The following is a 22,918-nucleotide window of genomic DNA, read 5'->3' as shown; positions in this document are numbered from 1 at the left end:
CGCAATAATATACAAGGGCTACAACGGGTCCCCTTACCGAAACACGTAAAAATGGCATATTTCGTCGTTTGAATATCTTCTGATGCCGAAAATATCCATTTTAAAAGTTGCTGGGAAAAAAATTATCTGTTTCTTTTTACAGGAGGGACCAATTCTTTTTTCCCAGCCAGCAGTGGTTAAGCATTTTAGCTCATGATTAATTTCCCGTATAACCGATCGGGAAGATTTTTTACCCAAGCATCCGCTCCGGCGCCTCAAAAAATATTCCCATCACAATGCCATAAGAACCATCCGGGACGATTTTTCCCCAGCAACCGAGGGGTCTAACATCTTCCCATCCAGCAAAAAAAAAAAAAAACGTGCTGCGGAACAAATATTTTTTGCGAAACAGATCCGCTTTGTGCCCTTGTATCGTAAGTGCTCGAGTCGGTCTGCTAAGGTTTTTACATTTTTTTTAAGTAGAGCTGATAGCACAAGATTTCCACATTATTTTTCTTCTTTTTAATAGTTTTAAGCACCCTAGAATAATACCGGATCACTTACGTTTGATATTTTGCTAAAACGACAAAATGGCGGCTGACCGAGGCTCTTAAAACAATACCATGCCCACAAATGTTATATTTATTGTTAAGGTGTCTCTTTTGGATCCATAGTTACGCCCCTTCGTCCGCCATCGAGGTGCTACATCATTATCCACTAGACACATCAGATGGTTCACTCATACGATGACTCAAACGCGCAATTGCTCGGTGCATAGTCTTTGCGTGGCTTTTCTGTTCTCTGTTGTCTTTGTGATGTTGTTACTATTGTAATGTTCCCTTTCCTACCAGACACACATCAGATGGTTCACTCATACGATGACTCAAACGCGCAATTGCTCGGTGCATAGTCTTTGCGTGGCTTTTCTGTTCTCTGTTGTCTTTGTGATGTTGTTACTATTGTTATCTTCCCTATCCTACCAGACACACATCAGATGGTTCACTCATACGATGACTCAAACGCGCAATTGCTCGGTGCGTATTCTTTGCGTGGCTTTTCTGTTCTCTGTTGTCTTTGTGATGTCGTTACTATTGTTATGTTCACTATCCTACCAGACACACATCAGATGGTTCACTCGTACGATGATTCAAACGCGCATGTATGTGCAGTTTTCTGTTCTCAAAAAAAATGTTAACAACCCATTTGTCTTACTGCTGTTGTTATGTTTTCTCCTAAAAGAAACACGGCATCAGATGGTTCGCTCGCACGAACGCGTCAAACGCGCAATTGCTTGCGTGGTCTATGTGTGACTTGTCTGTTCTCAAACAGAATCTTTTGTTATTTTCTTCGTATAAACATTGTACCGATAGCTGCCATTCTGCACTAAAGCACAACCATCTTTAATATGTCATTACTCTATTGTCTTGTCCGTAAATTTTGTCCACTGACACTTTAAAACGGACATTTTTTTTCGGACACCTTTTGCTTTCCGGTCAATCTCTCTATTATTAAACTCTTAACATCCATGACGCTCTAAAACATGGTCATGAGTTAGGAGCGATACTACATCACGGCTCAGACATCTATCCTAGAGCGCGGTCTTTGTTTCTTTGCATGTTGGGCTCAACAGCCTTAATTAAGGACTCATTTCTTTTCTGTGGTGAATGTGTTGTTTTATTTTCACCGTTGTAAACATGGCTAGAGTCTCGTGCTCGGTGATGTTTCGTGATGTTTTGCCTTTGCTGTGTGAAATCAATTGAGTGTTGTTGTGTTATGGGGCTTTCCTATTCACAATTGGGTGCTACATATCATTATTTACACCCATGGCGGATAATGAGTAGGATGCACTGTTTTCTATTCACGATTGGGTGCTACATATCATATTTACACGTTTTCCTATATTTTCGTAAAAACCAGAATCACTTTATTTTCGCGATTTTGGGATAACAAAATCAAGCAAAACAAGTGGAATTAAAATGTGCTGTAATCATCAAAACTGAAACAATTTGTAACAAAAAGATGCGTGGGCCAAATTTAGTTTCATAAAAATCTATAAATACAAGTCCAACTCAACCCCTTACCGTATTATATAGACACTAAATGACTAAATAGACAAGGTGTTTCCATTAAGCTTATTAAACGGCCAAATTCACCCAAAGGCTGCTTGTGTACTCCCTTAAGTTTCGCGCATCCTAATTTTCGCGACACTTTTTTCGCGTCACTATTTTTCACGAATCTTTTAAAATCACAAAATTCGCGAAATTGAAGTGAGGGCTATTAAGAAAGTTCTCGGGACCTCACAGTCACCCGAGACTTTTCGAGTAACTTTTTGGCTTTAGCAAAACTTCGAAAATAGCGCTATTGAGCGTAATCATTTGGAATACGAACCAAGAGGAAGTTTGAACTGTTTCTAAAACATGAAAGCGGTTCTCCAGAAGGAAAACATGCGAAATTTTGAGCAAAAATGCAAGATTAAGTTTTCGGGCCCGATAATTCTCGGGTGTTTCGAGAAACGGGGCCTGAACAGGACGCGACGCCGGCAAGAAAAGCGTGCGCGCGCAATCGAACTTGCGCGAGGCGGCGTTTTCTTGGCGGCGTCGTGGATCTAAATCACCCTATAATCGTAATAGCTCTGCCAAGTCCCCCCTCCCCTCACGTCTGTTAGGCTCCTCTTTAGACCCAAATAAGCCCGCTCTTTTAATTTTCGAAGTAAAGTATCATTTACGAAGTGAAGTATCATCCTGAAAAGAATTGCCTAAAAACATGTACATTTCCCTTGTGATGACAAGTCCAAAGCTGTCCCAGCTGAGGACGTTGGTGGTTGGATTTGTTTTGATAAGGTAGGATCCATCATCGCTATCCCTAGTAACTTTTCAGGTAAGGGGTAAGAAAACGAGCAGACGAGAGAACAATGGAAAGCGCTTCTTTTGCCTACCCTGTTAATCTATAATGGGGAATAGAAAAAAGGTGCCGCTGGGGGTCGAGGAGGTCGAGTTACTCATTTACCAGGCGGCGGCGGTTACCCAGTGCTTTCTTTGAAAGGTCGCAAGCGCGTAGGGACACAGCTCGCTGCATGTGCGAAACCAAGGCAAATACATCCAGTTAACGTAGGAATACGTGCTTATTCAACACTAACAAGACATTAGACTTCATTTCGGAGTCAAATTATCCTATACCCCTTGTACAAATAATAGACATTTTCAGTATAATAACTCTGTTATTTTTACAATTCTTATTTTATAATTTCCAGCTGTATCAAAATAAATTATTCTATTAAATCCTACCATCACTGTATTTGGAATAATATTACATCATAAAAATTTGAAAATTTACGTAGAAAATACTTTCAATTACATTACACAGGGACGTTCCTGTGCGTACACCACAATAAAAATATTGCTCATTTGTACTTGCTAACTCCTTTATTGATCTGGTTGTCAAAAAATTCGCCCCGACATAGCCGGGGCATGGCTCACTCAAATGCAGGGATGCCCTTTTTAGAATTCATTATCACTTCCGCCGGAAAATGGCGTTACCTTCTCACGTGTACATGAATGTCAAGCACATAGTGTGATGTTGCCTGTGTCGCTTCCAAGCAGGAGTAGCCTGTTTAGAGGCAAGTAGCCCAATGATGTAATGTTCCCTCGGAATACTTCCACCGGAAGTTTGTAGCTCGTGTAAGGTAGCTGAAAAGAAGGAACGATTATATGTAAGTACTCACCCTTCCAGAACAAATGATAAAAATCGGGTAACTCGAATGTTCGAGAAGGTGGGAATTAGTGATCGAGCACGTGGGAAACCCAATAAAAACATTGATCGAGCACGTGGGGAACCCTTTAATTCGAATTATCAAGCACGTGGGGAACCCTAAAAACGAATGATCAACCAAGTGGAGAACCCTATAAAACTAATGATCGAGCACGTGGAGAACCCTATAAAACGAATGATCGAGCACGTGGAGAACCCTACAAAACAATTGATCGAGCACGTGGAGAACTCTAAGCGAATGATCGAGCACGTGGAGAACCCTATAAAACGAATGATCGAGCACGTGGAGAACTCTAAGCGAATGATCGAGCACGTGGAGAACTCTAAGCGAATGATCGAGCACGTGGAGAACCCTATAAAACGAATGATCGAGCACGTGGAGAACTCTAAGCGAATGATCGAGCACGTGGAGAACTCTAAGCGAATGATCGAGCACGTGGAGAACCCTATAAAACGAATGATCGAGCACGTGGAGAACTCTAAGCGAATGATCGAGCACGTGGAGAACTCTAAGCGAATGATCGAGCACGTGGGGAGCCCTACAGAACCAATAACTGATCATACGACTCACTTCGTCGTCATAGCCTTCTCCAGTCTGATGGAGACCGATCCGATTGGTCGAACTGGCGGAAATGACGTCATTCTTCAGGACAATTAGTAAGTGGAGAGGATCCACGTGACCTAGAAAAAAGTAAAAAGTTAGCCAAAAGGGTCATCATCACAGAAAAAACAATGGGAAACAAAACAATAGAATATATGAACAGGAATACAATAGACCAATGAGGTAATTCAGCCAATCCTGTTAGACCTTACAAGCGGGCTTCTACACTTCCCAGCCAAATTGAAATATAGCCGGCTGGCCGGCAGGCATTTTTGTTACCTTTGAGGCTCAGTCTGGCAGTGTGGGAAGGTTACCTTTGAGGCTCAGTGTGGGTAGGTTACCTTTGAGGTTCAGTGTGGGTAGGTTACCTTTAAGGTTCAGTGTGGCAGTGAGGGTAGGTAGCCCTTGAGGTTCGTAGTGGGTAGGTTACCTTTGAGGTGCAGTGTGGGTAGGTTACCTTTGAGGTTCAGTGTGGGTAGGTTACCTTTAAGGTTCAGTGTGACACTGAAGGTAGGTAGCCTTTGAGGTTCGTAGTGGGTAGGTTACCTTTGAGGTGCAGTGTGGGTAGGTTACCTTTGAGGTTCATTGTGGGTAGGTTGCCTTTGAGGTTCAGTGTGGGTAGGTTACCTTTGAGGTTCATTGTGGGTAGGTTACCTTTGAGGTACATTGTGGGTAGGTTGCCTTTGAGGTGCAGTGTGGGTAGGTTACTTTTGAGGTTCACTGTGGGTATACCTTTGAGGTTCATAGTTTGTAGGTTACCTTTGAGGTTCATTGTAGGTAGGTTGCCTTTGAGGTGCAGTGTGGGTAGATTACCTTTGAGGCTTTTGAGTCTCTGGCCGTCGTCTTTCCACATCGATAGGCCTTGGTCTACTGATGACGTCACAAGTGAGTTCGAACTTAATGCGCGGACCTGGAACAAGAGAAGGATGGAAAATGTAGAATAGGGAAGAGAGAAATGGCAAATAACTTTAGGGTATTCACCTGCAGCACGTCGCTGGTGTGTGCACGCCTCTGGCTGCGCAGTAGACCCCCGCGCACATCCAGTACCGACACAAGACCAGAAGAAAAACCGATCGCTACCCAGCGGTTATCCGGCCCGCAGCAAATATCCCGGATGGAGCCTGCAAATTGAGTAATAAACCAGGTCGCTTAGCACTATATCGTAGGGAAGGTCGCTAAGCAATAGATCGTAGGGCAAGTCGCTATGCCAGTCATAACAGAGAAAGGGAGAAGCTAAAGGGAAGGCGTTAGGAGTCTACCTCACCTACAATCTTCCAATAGCATTGAGTGTGGGTGAAAGGGGGAGGGTGGGGTGGTTATAGGAGTAAGGGAGAGACTGGATTTCTTACCAGCGACATTACTGGTAGTCGTTTTCCATTCCTGCACAAAGGCTCGCTGGCGAACATCGATGAACCTGAAAATTGTACGAAGATCATCGCCTCCATCTTTTCATGATCACCTCGATTGAATAAACTTTTAACAGAAAAAGTTTCTTTTTCCCCCTAATTTGGTGGAAACATCGGGGCATGCTTCGTGACATGCATCGTGAATGACGCCCTTTTTACTATCATCCTCCGCATCCATCCCTTCTCTCGCTTCCCATCTCTTTCACGCCTAGCAACATGTGTAGCACACGTGAAGCCAATAAGCGATCATGTGTTCCACTTACCTGACTGTCCCTTCTGACGTCCCCACGACGACCGACTGACTTGGAGCAGGCATTGCTGTCATGGCGACCGCCGCACTTCCCCGCGGTAGCTCTAGGATGCTGACTGTACTCGCGGAGACTGGGTCCCAGATCTAGCAGACCAAAAAAAATAAGGCAAAAGATATTTATCGCGATAAATAAATTGTGATTAAAACTTTTAACGTTGTTAAGCGGTTAGATAAAAAAACCAACACTTGGTCTAAAACAAGCGTGATAAAACAATAAACATCCCCCCATTTAACTTGCATTTGCCGTGCATTAGTTAAGACACATGTCTCGTCTATCTCACCAATAAGAGGGGACGAAACCTGGATATTCATAATGGGGCAGAGGGACCAATGTCGATTTGTAACTCTCTGAACAAAATCCGTCCATGACCATGGCATACTTACGTGCACTGTACCGTCGCAAGAGGCAGCTTGCCTGACAGATTCCACCATGTCAACAGCGAATACGCCACGGCTGTGATGGTAGTAGGTACAGGAGCTAGCAGACTGGGCGGTACCGCCACCATGATTACTCAGCGACCACAGCTTGACTGTCTTGTCCTTGCTGGCCGAGAGGAAGTAGTGTTCACTGTCCTGGATACAGAGGGACCTCACTGCACCGCTATGACCTGACACCATAGAAAGAATGGCAAGGTGGTCTAGATAGAGAGTGGATATGCTGGACCATATATATATAACATGACACAATAGGATGAAAGTTGAGGTGGTATGAATAGAGAGGGAATGCATTGTGCGATGGTCTTACCAGTGAAAGTTTGTAACTTGGCTTGCTGCAAGTGGAACTGTGATTTTCGCTCCCGAGATTTCTTGGAATCTGCAATATTATTTGAGCAAAAAAATATCATGAAGCTAACAAAGTTAAACGTGAAACCGCGCTATAAGAGGGATAGGGACCTCTTGAATTTGAACTCGAAATAAAAATGGTCGGTAGTGACGGAACTTAAAGCGAGGAGAGAATTTTCTCCGTATTGCTTCTATGACTCTCGTTTCTGCGTAGAAAATAAAAAATATTTAGATTTATTACAGTCCAATACGAGGATATAAAAACAAGAGACATTGGAGAATCTGTTTTGGGTGGAAATTTGGTTACGTCTGACCTCGGATTTGAATTACACTCCGATTTCTTCGGGCCATTCACAAATCATACTTTTATGATTTGGGCCCTTTATACGAGCCCACAATATTCTTCCAGCTGTTCTACAGCATAAAACATGCGTACGGATGTCCCACGGGATTGGAGTGACTAAACTAAGTGAATTTTGGGACGTTATCAATGTTCAAGAAATTTTACTAAACACTACTAGCGGTCTATCAGCCGTTTACAACGCCAATCGAAGTGCGGGTGAAAGTTTATGGTGCCGTGTGAAATGCATCCAGCTTTTTTGGTTACGCTCGCTTGTTAATTGTTCTGCTTTGATTCGTATTAAGAACTCTGCAATTTAGTCGGCACTACACGGTCCGTATATCCCTGCTAGCTGATTCTCTGAATGGAACTACATGTCAGACTGGTCGGCTGTTGATCACGGATGGTATGATTGATAATTGTACAATTGTGCACGCAATTTTTTTCGAGATTGCTTGTCTCTATTCGAACATTTCTAACAATAAACGAAAGGGTTACCGAGTGAGTAAAACTCAAATCGAAAGATAACTTGGTTAAAATTTTTGTATTTTGCCTACATCTATACCCTAAGGAGCCATCGCTGTTGAGTATGTGGGGTTCATGATATATTCGCGTAAAATTTATGGCTATATTTCATAATAATGGAGAAACAGAGGGAAATCTCGCTCTTTATTCAGGCTGTTATTCGGAGCGCGAAAGAGAGGTCTTGTCAGCTAGGAGAGTAAATGATAATTGAAGGTGTCGCTGGCCTGGGCACGCTTCTTTTATAGCGCGGTTTCCCCGATAAAACTCAAAGATCTGGCGGTACTGTTAGCGTTACTCAGAAAAATCAGGAGCGAATCATTCTCGCCACTGGACCTGTTTCTCCGGATTAAAGCCATTTGCACTGTACTCATCTTGACAAAGCATCACAGATATATGAAAAGCGCATCTTGGGTACTCACCAAATTGCATTTTAGGTACTAACGCAGAGCCTCATGGGTATATACGAAGTGAATTATGGGTACTCATGCAGTACATCATGGGTACTCACGCAATTCACTATGGGTATACAAGCAGTGGATCTTGGGTACTCACTCAGTGGATTTTGGTTACTCCCGCACAGCATCATGCAATGTATAATGGGCATATGAGCAGTGGATCTTGGGTACTCACGCAGGGAATTATGGGTACTCACGTAGAGCATCATGGGTATACGAGCAGTGGATCATGGGTACTCACTCAGCTGGTATTTCCAGTGCTCCAGCCAGCTTCCCTTCAGGTACTGATCCGAGGATGAAACTTGCATACTCCTGAAAGACAACAAAAACTCGAGTCAAGTAAGTAAAAATTCACTTTACTCAAGCAAAGTGTTCAATGTTCACCTAATGTTAACCTGTCCGATCCTTACCCTATACTTGTTGTGTCTGGTTCTTTATTTTTCTCGGTCCTTCTTAGCCAAGAAGGAATTCTCGGTTTGGAGCCACTTCTTCTTTTAGCCCTTTTCCCGGTATTCTTTCCTTCACCAGTCCCCTTGTTCAATTCACCCTCTTCGCCAACGAGCACAGCCTTCCCATCATCCTGGACCTCATCGTCATCATCACGTGACTCTTGCTCATCAAAGCTTGGGTGGGATAGCTGTGTCATTAATATCAAAGAATGTAAATAACGCCGCCAATGTAAAGACCCTCAGTGGCGCTTTAAGGGGAGGGGGCGCTTATTCGAATCATTACGGTACCTACACATAATGGTTTCAGCATAATCTCCATATAAGGTCATTGTAATATACCATTGACGGTAATATACCATATAAGGTCATGGTGGCCTTTACCTGTACATCATGGCTGCAGCACAAACTCCATATAAGGTCATGGTTGTAGAGAACTGTCTCCATGTACTTGCCACCCATGATACCACAGAGGGGGACATACGCGTGGTGGGCCATGGCGGGGCTGAAGGTCAAGTACAGCTCATCGTACATTGCCGTCTTACAGAACGCCTCGATCTGCTCAGGACGGGTGATGTCACCTAGAATTCATTCAACAAAGATGGAATACTCAAGGTAATGTACTTAAAGTATTTCCTTAGCGTGAACACTCCATTCCAGCTTGAGGTGTTTCGCAATAATGATAGGCTAGTTGTTAAGAGCAATAGGTTATGTTTTAGCCTTGGGAACACTGTTCTTTAAATTTCGACTCGTTTAGCAGAATCTAACATTCTGACATTGACTAACTAGCTTGCCCACAGCAGATTGAATGGCGCTATGTTTTCCCCTGGGGACAGTGTCAGATGTAGTGGTATCGTTCACGAACTATCACATTTTCACGTTTAGGATTTGCTAATCGCTGAAAATCACTACGAACAACCAGGGACCTAGCATGGTCCCTTAAGGAACGCCGGCAGGGACATTTCCCCATTCAGAAAAGCAATCCTGTGACAACTTGTCCCTCTGTTGCCACCCCGTCAGAAAATCCCTGATGCATTCAACCGTCCAGCAGGCAAATTGTATTGCCTAAGCCTGTCACACAAGATCTCATGGTCGAAGGATTTTCTACCAGAACAACCCGACATACAGCTTCCTAAGAAGTTCACAAATGATTGTACTTTCGATGGCATGACTCAGGGCATCATAGGATGGGTGAGTTCAAGGCCCACAGTACAACCATTTATTAAAAACAAACAGAAACATGACATGAAACATGTTTGATGACATCAAACACGGATCACATAAAAACAAAAATGTGTGATATTCACCTTGGGGTTCGAGTAAGTTTGTTTGGCTCCCCTCATTTCCCCCCATGGCCGTGCTTGTGACTGCGGTAGAGGACGCACCTCCCAGTCGGTACTCCTTTTTCAGGTGCACCAGCGCAAAACATGAGAAGAACTGCTGTAAAGGCGCGGTCATCAGTTCTCTAGAAAAGAAAGAAGAAGGTCCCATCACATCAACGTCCATTCAGGGCAGAGGAATAACACGGCAAGGGAGGCTGGAGCACTGAATCATATTAAAGAAGGCTTATTACGCCGCCATTTTATGCTCACGTTCAATGCTGAATCACACAGAATTTATTTCCATCGGCTAATTCAGGCACTGAGAAATCAAAATCAAATATCATTAAAGAAGTATCAGACTTCAAAAGAGGCTGCGTATTTTGAAGTTTCCTTGCTAATAAACTGTTTTCTTTTTCAATAATAAACAATAACAAAGGAGAAGTTGTTCGACATTCTTTAACATTTCATGTGGTATAGGATTTGTGACCACGTGTTCGTTCTCACCTCGTCAGTTCTCGCTCCAGTTTCATACTCAACGCCGTCAACAAGTCCACATAGCTGTGGCAAAGTGCTGCCCGTGCCTCCCCTCCCCCGGGGAATTTAATGTTCCAAGAGGACAGGATACGAAGAACTGGTTGGAACACGGTCTTTACGAGAGTTTCAAAGTTGTCAACTAGTGTTTCTTTGGACATGTACGGTATACAGTACTTCAGTAGAGCGAACACAGAAGCGAGCGAGGCTTCGCCACGAGCGCCGAACCGTGTTTGGAGGGAAGTTACCTGGAATAGAAACGGGAACCATGTGGGATGGATTCATCTATGCGCATGCGTGCAGCAATCTAATAAGGCATGACGAATAGCACGATAAGGGAGGCCTCGCCACGGGCATCGAACCTGGCTTGCAGTGAGGTGATCTAGAAGAGAAACGCGAGCCACGTGGGATAGAATTCACGCATTACTTTAATCTGTAAATGCTTGGCGTCGTCGTTAAGTCGTCAGTGACAAAATGCATTTGGAAACGAGTATTTTTTTTCCAAACCCTTTTAAATATCGAGCGGACAAATACAAATCGTGCATGTAAAATAGGTGAAAGAAATCTGAAATTAAAAAGATATTTCATGTTCGCCCCGTATCTGTCCATGGATCATTTCTTAAGCGCCCACAGTCATCAGAGGGCGTTTGATCTAGGGAGCATTAGTGAGAGGCCACCTTGGGGCTTACCTGATGACCTCTGTGTCTTGCTCCCAGTTTATTACACAGTCAAATTCTAATGAAATATCCCACAGCATAAGTAAACAGAGAAAGGGAACTAATCTCTATGAATCAATGTAGGATTCGAACCCGTGATCTCCGAATTGTAAGTACGATGCTTTACCACCTAAGCTATCAAGGTCCTACTGAAAACAGATCTGATACGTTTTGATTAATAGACGACAACTTGATTGACGGTAGGAAAAATGCTCACCGTTTTCTGCATGTGAGGTAGGTACTGGTGCATCACAAACGCCTCGCCGTACAGGATACAGAAGCTCCCCAAGCAGTACAATACCCACTTGGCTTTGCGGTCCTCATCTTCTTGCTCGTACTGCGCCACACCTTGATAAGAACAAAACGAGTTAGTGTGGGCAGGACTAGCTCATGTGGGAATCAGCGCTTACAATATACAAAGAGCCCTTCACTTCTAACACCATGAAAGTAGCGGAGGCTGCAAACCAAACACCCTCGTATCTCCACAGGTAACCCAAGCTCACTGTGTGTATGAGTAAATTATAGTGGTTCACGTTACGTTGTGGTTCTCTCAATAATATTCTAACCTGTCAATAGAGTCTTAATTAAAGTCTGGGTTTAGTATCAAGCCACTTGGGCCGGTATTTTGAGAGTTACGTTGTTCTGTTTCTCCTTGTACATAATAGAGAGAGAAGTTGTACACTTTCGCCCCTCGGCTGTCGTAAAAACTGAAGTAATTCACTTCTAGCTCGCTCGGAATACAATATTTTGGCAAAATGCCCTCGCAACATTTTAGTCTGATCTTCCTAGATACCATCGAGACCAAACAAACTTCGATATTTAAATTCTATCTGCTCCGAAATAACACATTAGCTACACTCATCGCCATCCGATTATTCAACGGTCGCGACAAACTACCTCCAGCACCCTCCCCGATAGTGAAATTGGTCAGTGAGAACAATGGCTCACCAAGCACCCCACTCAAGTTCCCCCTCCTTTAGGCTAGTCACTGGTGAAGACTGATGGTTTAGGTCGAAACGTCAAATTTCCATGTAAGGTCAAAATTCCAGAAATAGATATATTTCCGTTATTAACTAAGTATCTGGATGTCTGACAACATTCATCTTCGTAACTTAATGCTGTATGGCATCTACAGAAAATCCTGTTACACTTCTTCTGCATATCTCACCTAAGACATCAACGTAGCACTGCGGGAGCATCTGCAAGAGTTGGTGCGCGATGTGCTGAGATGTGAGCACTGGGCCGAGTCGCGGCGCCAGCCACATCACACTCTCTGCCGCCATGGCGGACACATAGGCTGGGGTAAGATCTGCAACCTTTTCCTTCTCATCAACAGCTATACTTGAGTCCTGGGTTAGAGAAACAATCACACGAATCACATCACCCTTATCGAAACAGCTATACTTGAGTCCTGGGTTAGAGAAACAATCACACGAATCACACCACCCTTATCGCAACAGCTATACTTGAGTCCTGGGGAACACAAAGAATCACACGAATCACACCACCCTTATCACAACAGCTATACTTGAGTCCCGAGGAAGATAAAAATTCACACGAATCACACCACCCTTATCACAACAGCTATACTTGAGTCCCGAGGAAGATAAAAATTCACACGAATCACACCACCCTTATCGCAACAGCTATACTTGAGTCCTGGGAATGACAGAAAATCACACGAATCACATCACCCTTATCGCAACAGCTGTAATAGAGTCCTGGGAAAGACAAAGAATCACACGAATCACATCACCCTTATCGCAACAGCTGTACTAGAGTCCTGGGGAAGACAAACAATCACACGAATCACATCAACCTTATCGCAACAGCTATACTTGAGTCCTGGGGAAGACAAAGAATCACACGAATCACACCACCCTTATCACAACAGCTATACTTGAGTCCTGGGAATGACAAAGAATCACACGAATCACACCACCCTTATCACAACAGCTATACTTGAGTCCCGAGGAAGAGAAAAATTCACACTACCCTTATCTTAAAAGCTATATACTTGAATATAATTAATTTCCGATAACACAATCCTTGAAGGAGAGAGATCAAGTGCTATTGAATAGAGACCGGGTCTTTATTTATGTTATGTCTCTGAAGTCATTCGCGTAGCCCTACCTGGTATAAGTCATTCGCGTAGCCCTACATGGTAGAAGTCATTCGCGTAGCCCTACCTGGTAGAAGTTATTCGCGTAGCCCTACCTGGTAGAAGTCATTCGCGTAGCCCTACCTGGTAGAAGTCATTCGCGTAGCCCTACCTGGTAAAAGTCATTCGCGTAGCCCTACCTGGTAAAAGTCATTCGCGTAGCTCTACCTGATAGAAGTCACTCGCGTAGCCCTACCTGGTAGAAGTCATTTGCGTAGCCATACCTGGTAGAAGTCATTCGCGTAGCCCTACCTGGTAGAAGTCATTCGCGTAGCCCTACCTGGTAGAAGTCATTCGCGTAGCCCTACCTGGTAGAAGTCATTCGCGTAGCCCTACCTGGTAGAAGTCATTCGCGTAGCCCTACCTGGTAGAAGTCGTAGGGTGGTGGCTCCGAGTCCATTGACTCCTCGAGTCCCCTATTTACTCCTAACGACTCATCTGCTTCGTCATCCAATTCATCAGGGGCATCATTTGAATCATCAGATCCCTCGTCATCAGAGTCCTCGGAATCTTCTAGATCTTTGTCGAACGCCAATAACTCCCTATCACTCCTACCGTCTCCACCGTTAAAATCCTCGTCCTTAAATGCACCCTGCGCAATATCTGAATCAGAGGTTATGTTAGCGTCGGAGGTCTGGCTGGGGAAAGGCACAGCTTCCTCGGACTCACTTCCTTGAGGTGCTCTGGAGACGGATGGTGTATCGGCCTTGTTAATGGGCTTGTCCCGCATGGCATCCAGCATACTCCCTCTATGTACACCAGCAGAACTTTCGCCTTCACCTAAACGAATAACACACACAACATGAAAACCCTTAGCCAATTTTCAGACGACAACTCGGTCAAGATAACACCTTGTCTAAAAAAAACTAGATTAGATATGATAACTTTGGTGCTCAATGCTAAAATCCAAGGTATTTGGGTATTTTTAATATTGTGCGTTGACATGGGGGCGTAGTTGTTTGAATTTTTAATCATATATTTGCGTGTAATTAATGCTGGCACGAGAGGGTTGATAGCATCTAGTATTAAATTCCATTGCGGATTTTACACGGTAGCATCTTTCTTGCTTGCAGAGTGGCTCTTGCGGGACCGAGAGATGATCGTTTGCATAAATGCACTTATTTTCCGAGTAATTGAAATTACAATTTGAATCTAATTGGACGGGTTGAAAGAAGGTCACCCAGAGACATTTGCCACTCACCATTCTCTTTACGTGACTCTACTTCTCCAGGTTCACCTTCTTTGTGCATTCTGTTATCCTGTTCTTTCTTATCGGTGCCACTATCATCGGAGGGTGACTCTTTCTCGCTCCCATCCAATATTTCTTCCATCCTCACACCAAGGTCATTACGAGAATGCTCTCCACTAAGTTTATCTGAAACTCTTTTGTGTATATCCTCTTCGCTGTCTCTCTCCCTGTAAGGTGGTCTCTTGAATGTCCTCCGCTTCCCGGTCCGTCGTTTTATGAAGTACCCTACGTCACCACTGATTTCATCATCTACGTCATCAACATGTACGGCGTAGTCAGCCGTCTCCTCCTGGTCGCTAAAGATGGCGTTGGTACCATTGGTGACATCATCGTCTTCATCCTCGTCGACTGAGGGATAAAGTCTTTTGTCGTCTTTCTCCTTCTGTTGTTCATCTTCAATCTGGATGCCGTCGGCGCTGTGCACAGAGACGCGGTCCGTGGGTGGCGTGGTCTTCTTTTGAAGCATCAGTTCAAATGCAACAGCATCGATTACAAAACTGAAATGAAAAGCCATATTTGTTATTATGCTAAGTATGTATCGCGGAATAGTTGTTCAGCTAACAGTTAGTCCAGAAGTTCTTTGCTCCAAAGACGTTAATACATTATACCTTTGGCTATGAAGTACGTACTGCGACTGTTACTTACCTGACAAAGTTAGTCAGGAAGTTCTCCAAGCCAAAGCGGACGATGATTTGGGATAGGAACGCCTGGGAAGTGAGATGCTCATAAATCGCTAAACTTCTTGAGTCGTAAAGCTCAATCAAGGGCTTCAGGAATTTCTTCACCGTGACCTTTGGCCCCATCGCATGCGCGAGGATATCAAAGAGATGTGTAAACGCGTACAGGCACGTCTCCTGATTGGTGAACAATGGCTCTAAATGGTAGAATACGAGCTGGAAGCCTTCGTCATTCAGGTCTGGCAACAGTGATGGTAGGATTTCCAGTGCAATGTCTACCTGGGACATGGAATAACTGGAATTTGGTGTGAAGCAGTGACCGAGGCCATCTAAAGATGCGTTATCCGTAGCAACCAGTTCCTGGATTTCCCTGGACTTGGTTTGAAGTCTTGCTCGGTTAAAACGCACTACGAATGCGTGGATTTCCTTGAAATGTTCCGGGAAAGGGAATAGACCGGTTTGGGGATGAAGAAGATGACGTGCGGATAGCGGCGGGATCGAGTCATCGCTATCATTGTCATCATCAGCATCCTGGTGAACAGACCCATGCTTGTCGTCGGCTGAGTTGAGAAGCCGAAGAACGCCATTGCGCACGAATCTAACAAAGCAGAAATTAAAACGCCAAATCTTGAGTATACGTACAACATACCCAAGTTATTCCAAATGGGCATTCCAGATTTCTACCCAGCAAAAGCTATCAACTCGGTCTAATAAGCATTACCAGCACTAGGGGCGTAACAGAAACATTCCAAATTCCATACTTCTGTAATTTTAAGAATCAGTGTTTTGGATTCTTCACGTTCACTTTTGCATTTGATATTTAGCGTATTTTTAAAACATGTACTAATGTTCCCAGCGGCTCTTACAGTACTTCCCCCAACACAGGTTAATGATGTGCAATGAGAGACGCGCTTAACATCCTTATCCAGGCTCACGAGGGTCTTACGGTCCCCAAATACAAGCTACAAGATTTTTACACCGGGCTCTCTCGTTTGAGAAGCGAAGCCCGTGCCACGTTTTGTCAAGCATATTGTGGTAAAAGCATCTTCACAGAACTAAACTCTAAGGAAATCGTGGTAAACTCTTTCCCACGGAACATGTCTCGAAGCATAACGTGGTAAAATATTTCCCAAGGAACATAACTTCCCACTGTATTTACGCATCCTGAAGCCTACCTTGCTAAAACAAACCTTACCCACAAAGCAAGTGTCTAAGCATACACGTAACGCATCTTAAAGTACACCTCGCTAAACCCTTTCCCACAAAACAAGTATCTAAGCAAACAGTGGTAAAAGGTTTCCCACGAAACACGACATGTGTCACGAACATACCGAGGTAAAAGCTTGCCATTTTCCAAAGCCATGTCCCTGATCGTCCGTGCCTTTTCTTTCTCACTCAGACCAGCCGTGGCGAGCCGTACTTTCTCATTCAGGACGATCTCGACAATCAGGCAGCCGAGCGCTTCCAGGTCCTTCTGCATTAAATGCTTCAGGAGGGCCTCTCTTGACAAAATCTAGACAATACAATACAAATACATGGTCCCGATTAGGAAACTGCTTCAGTGACGCCTTTTCTTGACCTTAAAAAGTCAGTTTTCATATATTGCTACAATGCAATGGGTTCTACCGTGATCGCTAGGAAAATGGTTTAAGAAAGTTAGCCAAACAGCAAGCGACAATCATAGTTTTGATTGACACGAACGTCAATGTTATGGGTTTCCATCATGCTCCTAAAGGAGGTCAATCACGCCGCCATTTTATGCTCCTGCTCAATCATGAGTCACACAAAGCATCCACTCCCATCGGCTTATTCTAAGCAAATTTCTGAGAAACTTTCAATCAAATATCATTAATAAAGCATCAGACTTGAAACGTGGATTGTTATTTTGAGGTTTTCTTGGCAAATAAACCGTTGAAAGTTCATGTCAATTAGATAGATCGCTTCTCGCATTCTTATTGGCTAACTTCCCATAACGGTTAAGCGTGCCATGGTATCGCAAAATCCAAATCATTAAAAGCATAAAAACAGCACTGCCAGCACTGTTGGGAAAACACAGCCCAACTATGTTTGAATGTTGGAAACCATGCTGAAAGATAATAGCGACAGGTGTTTAGTAGCCATTTTATTTTGTCTTGTGGTCAACCAAGCGAGGCAAAGCTGACAATGTTGGGCGATGCTGATTGCACGGGGCTAAACTGGGATGCGCAAAGAAAACTTTTTATCGAGTTAAAGATATATCAGAAAAATAAATAATCATATCAAGAGCTCACATTTCGCTTTGAGTCATCGCTTGAATACTTTTTGGCTGGAAACTGCCTCTTGAATTTCTGTATGGCCTCATACTTCTCCAACATCTCAAGCGGTTTGTAATCATCGGGCAGGTATATCACATCCACAGCAGCTTCAGGTTCAACAAGAGCGCTCTCCCGAGGTCCCATAAGAGCACTGAAGGTGTTCACAAGTGGGACGGTATCACGGGGAGGGGCATCACTCGGATCAGCCCTTTTACCCTGAAGCATGTCAGCATCCAGCCCCCCTTCGTCAATACTATCCAAAGACCCCATGGAGTCATCTAAATGTTCCTTTAGATGTCTGAGCAGGGGATTTTGGTCGATGAGACAGTTTCCGTGTTGGTGATAGAGAGGTGTGCAGCTAAAAGAGGTGGGGTCTAGCATGGCGCAACATGTAGATTGAGGAGGGTGGGGTTGGGTGAATAGTTGCACAACACCAAAGTTGCTCACTGACTGGCTCTTGCTGACCAAATCCAAACAAACGTTCTTCGCCTTGATTGCAGCCTTGCCGCTTAGTTTGTAACCAAACGTGAGGTCAATCCAATTGTGCAGCTCTCTGGACACCTCGTCCGACTCCAGAGCATTCCGATGCCAGGAAATGAAGTCTGTGGGAGTTGGCGTCCAAGGAGGTAGTGCTAAGTCCGGCAAGTCATCGTGAATTGAAGAGAAAATTGAAGGATCTGTAAAAAACTGGGGGATGCATTCGTCAGGGGTCCACTCAAACAGTCTTTTCATGCTTGCCGGGTACTCGTTTGGAACCCAGTTTGACCTGAGGTGTTCGCACAATACAGACACAGGCGTCCTGCGAGCGAGGTATGCATGATACGTTATCTCTGACAGAACATCAGACACATGATGAGGGACTGTCTCGGAGTTGCCTCCCTCGTGGCTCTCGAACCACGACTGCTTATACATCATGTCAAGCTGGTGGTCGCCTTTATTGAGACGAAATTTGGTCTTGGAAAGGTCCCTAAATCCGCCACACTCTTCTGTGAAGTCCACAACCCATGGAAACAATGGGTGGTAGTTTGGGTCGCCAAGGCGTCGGCCGGAGTGATAGTTCAATGCCATTAAGTAGTCAAAGTTTGTTATCTCATCCCTTACCCACATGTCAACTAGCGTAGCTAAGTCATGAGTAAGCACATTTGGGTCAGTTAGGGAGTCTAATACAGTCGACTCCTGGGAGCTCAATAAGTCCTGTGACACTGGCATCTTTAGAGTAATCCTTTCATCTGCCATGTCCATTGTTGAGCCAATCAATGAATGGCCATCCTCACAGTCCCTTCCAGGCAGGGTTTCCTCCCCTTTAAAGAGCACATCCCCAAGGACCTCCTTAAAAGTTGGAGTGGTAAGGTAGAGAAGCAGTCCCTTGCTTATTCTGATATTCCCCAGTGCTAGATTCCCAAATGGTAAGTTATTCTCATGGTACCATTGTAACGCATGTAGGATCTGGTAGATAATGAACAGCAGACGGATAGTGCTATGTGACATCACAGCAGGGCTGAACGTAAAGATGTCATGCAGTCCATAGGCGAAAAACGGCTCCACAAGAAAGTATGCGTCTCTGCACTCGAGGGCACATACTAGAGGGATGAGGTTACTATCTGAAGGCGCATGAGTCTCATTCCCATGCAAGTCTCTTAGGTAGCCATTAGGCTTAGTGTTGGACAGAGTGCTGTGTTTCTGTAGGGAGATGACTGGTACACCAAAGACATCACTGATGATTTGATGAATAACATTCTACAGAAAAATAAAATGTAAACTTTTAAAAGATGCTTTAAATTTCTGTCATTCTAAATCAATCAATTTTCTTTACAAAATATTCTGATTGGCCATAAAACAATTAATTTTAACACTATTCTGTAATAACTGCCAAAGGTCTCTACAGAATATCAAATTCAAAATTGTTTTTCATAACTGGATTTGGTCTGGTTTCTTGTCTATGACCATACCCTAAAACAATAAAGGCTGAATGTTTACAAGAGCTGTATTCTATCTATGGTGGCTAACTGATAGCTGTACCTAGGGGGTTTTATTAGGCCCCGGCAGACCCGCCACCTATTTTCCACTGAGCACCAGCTACTTTAAAAAAACAAGTTGATTTAAGTTTTATTTGAAATTAGATAATTGAACAACTTCTGCCACCTACTAATCAATCTAATTGATGAAACCCGTCCCCCCTAAAAATATTTTTTATTGTGATAATTAAGGAGAGAAAATCCCCTGCCCCCTCTCCCATAAAAAAACAAATGACCAAGGCTGGCCTTACAGACTAAACATATCTAGGTGTGGAACTAAGTACCTGATTATCCTGTTTTCTCCATTTTGGGTGTGGTAGGTAGGATAGGGCAAGTGGGTGGCTGCTCAGTGCCACACCCCAGGTGTGCTGGAAGGACTCTTCACTCAGTTCCTGGATCAGGTCAGCAACAGTGGAAAGTGATCTTGACTTGGGCTCCCTGTGCCTTGACTCCCTATAGAAGAACTTCACAGTCTATGTTTCTTCTAGCAGCAAACCTTAGATTTCATTTATTTTTCATATATGGAGTCATGAGAAGGAGCGGAGAGGGAGTAACAGGTGGGGTGCTTGCCCTCCACTTTTCTGAGAGAATGTGTTTTTCAGGCAATCTATCAAATCTTAGTATCTTGTCAATAGCGATAATAAATGCACCAAATGATTTGTTTAATAAAATATTCAAACTTAAAAAAATCTTTATGCAACATACTCTCTAAATCACATTTTTTCCTATGGGTTATCATCAGAATAAAGGACAATGCCAATCCAAACTTACAGCCAAGTTACAGAGTGGAGCCTTGAAAATCAAGCACATGGCAAAAATTATTGAACAGGCACTGGTCATCCAAAACTCTTATAAACATATAGCATTTGAATCGATTTCCCCATTATGTTGCATCATCTGTGTTGTCATTTGCATAAGAAAAAAGGTAGTGTTAAAGACAGAAGCTCATGTTGTATCAGTGAAACATAAAAACTAATTGCATTACATAAAAACTAATTGCAGCATTAATAAAGAGATAACAAACTTGTCAGAATTCATTCAAAGCAAACATTTTCAGGCTAGAACTATAGACCCAATCCCAAATATGCTTATCAGCCATTATGTTGTTTTCTCACCATGGAAAGAACTGAGCATTTTCAGATTTCAGCACAACTTTAATGGAGACCCGTAGCCACGGTGGATTAGGCCCTGCATGAGATGGTTGAAGGAGTAGCTGGCGTTCATATTCAGACCCAGGATGTGAATAAAGCCTGCCTTCATCACCAGTAGAAGATCCTGATATCACTGAATGAAGCCAGCCTTCGTGGACCTGCAAAACAAATCAGCAATTAACTCAAACAAGTGGACATTCTTGATAGAGAAAGACTCTATATTTGGGTGAAATACGAATAAATTTGATTACACTGTTGGTTGCTAGCATGTGTGAGGGGTAGCAATGGGTTTCTAAAAATTTTGGAAGTCTCGCTAACATTTCACAAAGTCTCGGAATCTCAGCATTTTTACGCAAGTCTCAAAGTCTTGTTTTTTCAAAATTTTAGGGATCTCAGAGCCTTGTTTTTTTTTCTACCACGGTCTCGGAGTCTGGGATTTTTTCACGCCATCTCAGAGTCTCTATGTTGTGTGTTTCCCCTTCTTTTTTGAGTTTCAAGTCTTGAGCCTTTCGGCTCTAAACAGAAACTTAAGCTACTGCGGCAAGATTGTATTGTAACTATACTTAAATTATTTTTTCAACTGATGTTTAAAGTTCTTAAAACCTTTCACTTATATCAATCTAGCCAAAACAAAGCATAGATAAACTTTCAAATTCTGAAAAGGGAATTGAATTTGATTAAAATTTGTATTTTTTCTACAGATCTTTAAAAATTTTCCTGGCCGCACGAAAGGAGATTGAATCGAGTGAATAATTCCAAGTTTTGGCGGGAAAATCTAAACAACGTATTTTCCTTAAATCCATTAAGATTCAGAGACGACAATACCACAAAATATTGGCGAATTGTTTTCTATTGCAATGCTACCCACAATGAAGCGAAGAATAATTTAAAGTCGAAAATTGTATGCGAAAAAAGAAAATATTGTTTTGTTGTAGGTTTCAAAAACAGCGCACGCTCGTGAGAATTTCGCCATTCTTGACTGCGAATGCATCACACGCGCACAATGCAAAAACAATTCACAGACGAAAAAATATCTGCTGAATTTTGCAGATTTGTTTCCTGAAGTTAAATAAACATTTGACTACCAGGTTAAGATATAAAGATGACGGTAAAAGTTGTAACCACACAACGATTTTCAGCAATAACTAAGAAGACATGAAGACGGGAACCGGTTCAGCACGCGCATATGTTTTCTCATGGTTGACATCTCGATCTACGTCACAAATGACTGGACCCGGGCCTTTCAGTTCACAGCCTTTTTCCCGAAGGTTGACCAAAATACCTCAATATTACAGATTTGAGTATTCGCGCGAACACGTGTTTTATAGGGTCCATAAGAACCACATACCATTTGGAAGATGAAAATATAAAGAATTGACAAAGTCTATCAACTCTGAAAGGTTATATGGACTTTAAGCATACTGTGAGCAAGTTATATGTAAAAAGCTCAGAAAAGTTTGGGCTCAGATTCCTAAATTTGACAAAAGTCTCGAGCTGGGATTCTGAAATGCGGGTCTTGCCGCCTCGCCAAGTCTCGGATTTACCCATCGATACCCCTTGTGTTATACCCCCACACCGAGGGTGTCCCTCATTGGTCGAATCCTGGGCAAGCCAATGATACAATAAGTGCATAATCACAAAGCAACGCATTCATTAAAAACAGAAAATCTATGCTGTGGACAGAGGGTTCTCCTTTTTGTTTACAAAGGATTACATATGCGTGTATACTTGCGTGTATGACAACTTGTGACTTACCAAACAACTGACTCGTGATACGGAACACACACGAATACATGAGGACTCCAAGCCTAAGGACTTCGATACCAGTCTTGTTAGCTCGTTTGCCTTTTGATTCATCCCCATCTTGACTTTGAATTGCTTGGAGCCATGAAAGATGGGTAAGGACGGCTAATTCTTGGGAGAAATCATTCTGACACACAACTTAGTAGATTTTCGTCGTTCGAAACTATTTCCAGTCTATCGCCACCACAGGAATCCCAAATAAACAATACAGTTGAATCTGCATCTCCACTTTACTAACCAACCGAAACTGTTTCATTTGAGTTTCACTATAAAAGACAAAAAAAAAAAAAAAACAATCGGAACACCTATGTATTTCAGAGGATGTCCACAGGGATGCCTTCATGACTGGAGATGTGTCCCCCCCCTTTCTTCAGCTAAATCCTATC

The 22,918-nt window shown here is 43.2% G+C and overlaps 1 protein-coding gene and 1 non-coding gene across 3 annotated transcripts; both read right to left on the bottom strand.

Annotated features, from left to right (window-relative positions):
- Positions 1–3,131: 3,131 nt before the first annotated feature.
- Positions 3,132–22,715, bottom strand: LOC5512997 (WD repeat-containing protein 81). Of its 2 annotated transcripts, XM_048730354.1 has the most exons (24): positions 22,485–22,715; positions 20,694–20,887; positions 19,863–20,031; positions 17,540–19,300; positions 16,601–16,782; positions 15,238–15,867; positions 14,545–15,089; positions 14,013–14,123; positions 13,708–13,946; positions 12,351–12,531; positions 11,400–11,530; positions 10,440–10,714; positions 9,921–10,078; positions 8,998–9,194; positions 8,578–8,804; positions 8,409–8,479; positions 6,810–6,878; positions 6,449–6,672; positions 6,018–6,148; positions 5,698–5,762; positions 5,330–5,469; positions 5,162–5,258; positions 4,319–4,428; positions 3,132–3,665 (listed from the first exon to the last, which is right to left on the bottom strand). In XM_048730354.1, exons 1-24 carry the CDS (start codon positions 22,590–22,592, stop codon positions 3,537–3,539), a joined length of 6,144 nt encoding a protein of 2,047 aa, XP_048586311.1. In that variant the 5' UTR covers positions 22,593–22,715; the 3' UTR covers positions 3,132–3,536. The 2 variants fall into 2 exon arrangements, with proteins under 2 accessions (XP_048586311.1, XP_048586310.1); XM_048730353.1 differs by having other exon boundaries at positions 13,708–14,123.
- Positions 11,051–11,181, bottom strand: LOC116618624. Its single transcript, XR_004296266.2, has one exon. It is a non-coding gene; the product is annotated as a small Cajal body-specific RNA 8 (non-coding RNA).
- Positions 22,716–22,918: the final 203 nt, after the last annotated feature.

This window comes from Nematostella vectensis, chromosome 7, assembly GCF_932526225.1.
Source record: "Nematostella vectensis chromosome 7, jaNemVect1.1, whole genome shotgun sequence".
Taxonomy (NCBI): Eukaryota; Metazoa; Cnidaria; class Anthozoa; order Actiniaria; family Edwardsiidae; genus Nematostella; species Nematostella vectensis.
The sequence above is the reverse complement of the archived record's forward strand: the minus strand, read 5'-3'. Positions and strand labels throughout refer to the sequence as shown.